This window comes from Malus sylvestris, chromosome 8 (assembly GCF_916048215.2).
Source record: "Malus sylvestris chromosome 8, drMalSylv7.2, whole genome shotgun sequence".
In the NCBI taxonomy this organism is placed as follows: domain Eukaryota; kingdom Viridiplantae; phylum Streptophyta; class Magnoliopsida; order Rosales; family Rosaceae; genus Malus; species Malus sylvestris.
In genome coordinates this window covers 17,083,409-17,088,656 of record NC_062267.1, presented here as the reverse complement: position 1 = coordinate 17,088,656, position 5,248 = coordinate 17,083,409, and the positions used below count along the sequence as shown (strand labels likewise).

The 5,248-nt window shown below is 36.6% G+C and overlaps 1 protein-coding gene across 2 annotated transcripts; it reads right to left on the bottom strand.

Annotated features, from left to right (window-relative positions):
* Positions 1-827: 827 nt before the first annotated feature.
* Positions 828-4,987, bottom strand: LOC126633546 (amino acid permease 3-like). Of its 2 annotated transcripts, XM_050304194.1 has the most exons (6): positions 4,834-4,987; positions 2,977-3,103; positions 2,612-2,845; positions 2,403-2,496; positions 2,001-2,215; positions 828-1,876 (listed from the first exon to the last, which is right to left on the bottom strand). In XM_050304194.1, exons 1-6 carry the CDS (start codon positions 4,837-4,839, stop codon positions 1,083-1,085), a joined length of 1,470 nt encoding a protein of 489 aa, XP_050160151.1. In that variant the 5' UTR covers positions 4,840-4,987; the 3' UTR covers positions 828-1,082. The 2 variants fall into 2 exon arrangements, with proteins under 2 accessions (XP_050160151.1, XP_050160152.1); XM_050304195.1 differs by lacking the exon at positions 4,834-4,987 and having other exon boundaries at positions 2,937-3,084.
* Between the last annotated feature and the right edge of the window lie 261 nt (positions 4,988-5,248).

Genomic DNA, 5,248 nt, shown 5'->3' with positions numbered 1-5,248 from the left:
GTTAAATCTCAATGGTTGAATTGATTGAAATCAAATTGACTATATATCGATGACATAGCAAGGAAATATCGACCACATATTAAAAAACTAATCACTTTAACAATTGAGATTTCAAAAAATGATTTATTTCCGTCAATTTTGAAAATTTGAATAACAAGAAAGGCTGATGGAGAAAACACTCGGGAATCCTTTCATACATATGGATAGTTTCTCATATTGTTAAGTTCACTTATGACTATTTAGTCTAGGACCATTTTAGTCTTCTCCATATTAGATCGAATATGCGGTGAGTTCAGATCTCATAGACAACAGTTGTTGAATAAAAAAGAATGTGAGAAATTATTCTCATACAATTAAGGTGGCTACTATGCCAATGCATAGATGTGAAAGCTGAATCTTTAGCGTTTAGTACTCAGTGCAGTTGGTTGTCGCAACACAATCCCATATCTTGGATCTTCCTGGAAAGCATAGACATCACATTCCCCAACAGAAGTATTAAATCATCGACCACGGTCAATCACTCCATGACAGATGCTTCACATTTGTCATGTTCAACTCGTTCTCTGTCAGTGGGGTTTTAAGAACTTGCACCTTCAATGGTGCTTATGAGAAGTGCCATTTCAAATTTCTGCACACGAAATATGCGAGCTAGAAATATTCTATTCAAGAAATTAAAACTCAATAAGCTTTTGTTCTCTCTCTACACATATCGAATTCTTTTATTTGTTGTTTAGATTCTTCTGGTCGATTTAATTAGAATATCTTTCCAATAAAACAAATTAAAGAAAAGATTTTGCTAGAATTTTTGCAATGGGACACAAGGGAAGTTAATTAGGGAATTGGAAGTACTCATGATTTGATTTCAGATAAATACATACATGGCACCGCCTTTCCTTCCCTTGAAGACAGTAGAAACCAACACAAAGACACCAAAAACTAACATCAACAACACCACCACCAATTGAAGATTTTGTTATATGAACATGAACAAGAACTGACCACCATGAACAATTCTCTTTCCTTCCTTGATTAGGAGAAATGCTAAAGTAAATGGAACTTGTTAATTCAAATTCTGCTAGATCTCAATAGCTGGCAGTGAATGGCTTGTACACTTTGAGATCACTAACCACACCAGCAATTGATCCGGCGGCAGCTGCAATGGTTATTATAAGGCAAGCAACACTTAGGGTTTGGAGGCAAAGCCATCGTGTGCTCCACTTTGGAATCCTCTTTTGCACAATGTACATCTCCACCGGGAAGTAAACCGTGAGTGGCCAAAACCCAAAAGCCCCAAGAAGTCCAACCACGTCGTTGAAGAACGGGAGGATCATGGATATCACAGTGGTTATGATCACAAATGCTGTCCTCCAGATCATTCTGAATAGGTTAAGGTTGTAGGGTCCAATTCCTGGGATCCGGTGTTTGATGTCTTTCGTTATGAATTCGCTGTCTGGGAACTTTTGCGCTGCAGTTTTCTCAACAAAGGCGAAAAGGGGTTGTGCATAGACTTGGTATGCACCAACAAGGTGTATGACAATGGCAGCGTTGGCGATGTCAAGGAGCCAATAGGGGTTGTAGAAACCGAAACCGGTGAGGAGGTTTCCGGGGGACAAGTCTCCGAAGGCAGCATATCCCATGCACCCACAAAGCATGTAGAAAAGGGTTGTGACAGCCACACTGATTTGAGTGGCCTTTTTCATTGTCTTGGATTCAGATGGCGGGGATCTAATTGTGTCCTGAATTTCGATTAGGATGAGAGAGTATGAGTAGGCGAAAGCTATGTCACCGAGTGCTTGGAAGCTCTTCCACATCTTTTCGGTTGCAGTCACAGTCCCAATGCTTATTCCGGTCATGCTTCCCATGATTTTTCCATTTTCTGGCAATTGACAAGCAGGAAAATAAGCTCAAGTCAGTGCTACTAGAACCGATTAAATTAGTCCGAAATACTGTGTTCGGATTTAAATTCATCAACATAGCTTTAAAGCCAGCTATTTTTGTACCTGCAACTTGAGCAATTCCAAGGCCTAGTCCAATGGTTGAGTAAGTGAAAGACATGACTGCAGCAACAATGGAGAGCCACCACAGCTGATCAAAGTCCGGAATCTGAGAAAATATGATCTCTGTGACACCGAAAGCGATCATATAAGGGTTGCTGTTAATACGGCATGGATTTTTCCCACCACTCTTGTGGAAGCAATTAGACCTCTTTATTGCCCTGTTTATTCAATATCAAAAGAACCCCGTTAGCGCAAATAATCTTTAAATCCCTAAACTAAAATCACGAAGTTTTTTATTTTTAAAAGGAAATGATTTCCGCAAATACCAGTTTATTTTTCCTTTATTTATATTTAGGCTGTGCGGAAATCACTCCCGTTTTCAAACTTCAAACACTCAAAACTTACATCATACTTATGGATGAAGCAATTGTGTAACCAATGGAAACCCCAAAAAGGTTCAAGTACTGAACATATCCACAAATTTTAACCTTAGCTCCACCTACAAAAAACGAAACACGAAACAGAACAAAGTTTGAGCATTTTAGAACATCTGAAAAAGATTCTAACTTTTTTACTTGGACAACAAGTTCAAAATATGTTTTAGCAAAATTTACCAAGATTGGATCTAACAGCATCCATGTAAGTATAGTTTCTCTTCCCAGTGACCGAATCTCCGGAACGATAGCATGCAGACAGGAGAGTCGAAGTGTAGTAGGTAACGAAAGAGAACAAGAGCATCACAGAAGGGCCAGCAACCCATCCAAGCTGAGCTGTGGCCCAAGCCAAGGACAGAACTCCAGAACCAATCACAGCAGTAATTATGTGAGCACTTGAAGTCCAAACAGTTCCTGGTGAAATAGACAACGCAAGAATGAATCACTAATCATGTTTCAGCATACTATTGTGTCAAAGATTAAAAGTTTCAGTTAGCTGACTTACCTAACTCATGTCTGCATTATATTATGAAAGAGAATTTTACCCGTTCGTTTGAGACGGCCATCTTCATCAAAGCACTTGGAGCCTCCTTGTGGAGGAACATCAACTGAGATATCAAAAACTTGGTGGTGGTGGAGCTGCTTGTTTTTTGTGGCAGCGTCGTCTCCCATCTTTTGTCACAAAAAGAGAGCAAAACACTTGCCTTTTAATTTTTCGGGTAAGAATATATATATATATATATATAATAAAAAAAAAAGGACAAGTCTCTACTATTGTGTGAGAATTTGTGCAGCTTAAAGTAAACAAATTCTCTGAAAATATGATAACTAAAGAGATGGGTTTTGCTTTCCCGATGATGTATGAGGTTGTTCAACTCTCTGACACACAAAACGTACCCAAAGAATTGCTAGAGAAACCCAGGTGAAATTTTGCTCCAAATGAGTGAGAGAGATTGACTTATTTTATGAGTACTTGTCAACGAACTGGTGTCGGTATACAAAGTTGGAGTGGGAGGTGGGGGTATTTATAGCACCTCGGTGGCAAGATTGTAAAAGCCCACGTGGTTTAGAAGACTAAAAGAATACTCAGACGATCAACCCACCAATGCAATATTTGCCTCTGTGCAACACAAGCCGCTAATTTTCATGCTAACTTGGAGCTCGACTCTTCGAAGATTTTCGAAGATCTTCTCCCAACCTATGATTTTTCTAATGACCCTCCAAAAGCAATTTCTCTTAGCGCCCCCCCCCCCCTCCCCCCCTCCCCTCCCTCTTCTCTCTCTCTCTCTCTCTCTCTCTCTCTCTGCTTTTTCAAGTATCAGCTTTAATACGCAACTTCTATTTCATTCCAATTGGCAAAAGACTTTTTATAACCCGCATTACATGTCATTTAAGATGTTTTTAACGTGTTTAAAAATAAAGAAAATAATATTTAATGAACAATTGATTGAATCACATTAATTAGTCTACTGTGAGGTACTAATTTAAAAAATTTACAAAAAGAATTAATTATTAAAAAACACTGTTATTAACGTGTTTAAAAATTAAAAAAATAATATTTAATAAACAATTGATTGAATCACATTAATTAGTCTACTGTGAGGTACTAATTTAAAAAATTTACAAAAAGAATTAATTATTAAAAACACTGTTATTAACGTGTTTAAAAATTAAAAAAATAATATTTAATAAACAATTGATTGAATCACATTAATTAGTCTACTGTGAGGTACTAATTTAAAAAATTTACAAAAAGAATTTATTATTAAAAAACACTGTTAAAATGACAAAAATACCACTGCATTATTTTGGGTTGCTTTTGAAATTTTTTGTTTTAGGGGGCATTTTTGTCCAAAAACTTTTGGGGAAACTTGCGACCCGGAAAGGGGGCTTTAGTACAAAGATTCATGGCTTCTTGTTCATATCGGCTGGCATCAACCAAATTTACTAGACTGAGTATACTAACTAGCTATAACATAAGTTTTAAAATTTGAGCGTTCAACACAAAACTTAGAATTTTTAAGTACCCTATTGCACGGGTTAGGTTTTTATTGCGTGACGAGTGTTCATGTGCGGCTACTGACTTCAATGCATAAATAACCTACTCTGATGCTACCTTAAAATTAATCCTCCATCAGGAAAAATAATTAGCAATGAGTGAAAAGGCATGAGATGTTTTAAGCATTAACCCAAAGGTTGCATAATTTTTATTCTTCAATAACTATATATGATACTTGTATTTGTATACGTATGCGTGTGTATGAAGGTCAACTATTGATGGATTTGACATAAAGCATTGCAAAAACAACTAGTTCATGCAGCAAGAAAGTTTCTACTAAAATGTGTGGCAAACAGTGCTAATAGTAGCTGAAACTGAAACAAAAGCTTCAAAAAACCCTTACCGTCATTCGTTGGTAGCCTCCCTTTTGGATGAATTTCAAATATGCAAATATGCAAATATGCAGGAAACCCGACAACACAATCACTCTAATATCACAAGAAATATTAGAGAGATGGGTATTAATAATACCGTATTATTTGTTTTGTGTTGTGCCTCTCTTGTGTCAACCAAGTTACTTATATAGCAGAGCTCGTAGCTAGCTACTAATTAAATATAAAATTTAATTCCATCTCTTTAAAAGGCAACCCTAGAAAACAGAATCAAAAATTTATTTCCACGTGTAAGGCTTATCATCCATCCCTTACTGAAAAAGAAGAATAAAGAATATGGTTCTCCAGTAAATGTTATTCATTCCAACAAACATCATAGAGAAAGAGATAAGAGTACAAAGCATAAATATTAACAATTATTTATCA

Excerpts from the sequence above, each read along its gene's own strand:
- LOC126633546 (XM_050304194.1), bottom strand. Across the intron at positions 2,497-2,611 it reads TGCTGTTAGATCCAATCTTG|GTGGAGCTAAGGTTAAAATT; the intron begins GTAAATTTTGCT and ends CGTTTTTTGTAG. Across the intron at positions 2,216-2,402 it reads GCTTCATCCATAAGTATGAT|GGCAATAAAGAGGTCTAATT; the intron begins GTAAGTTTTGAG and ends TTGAATAAACAG.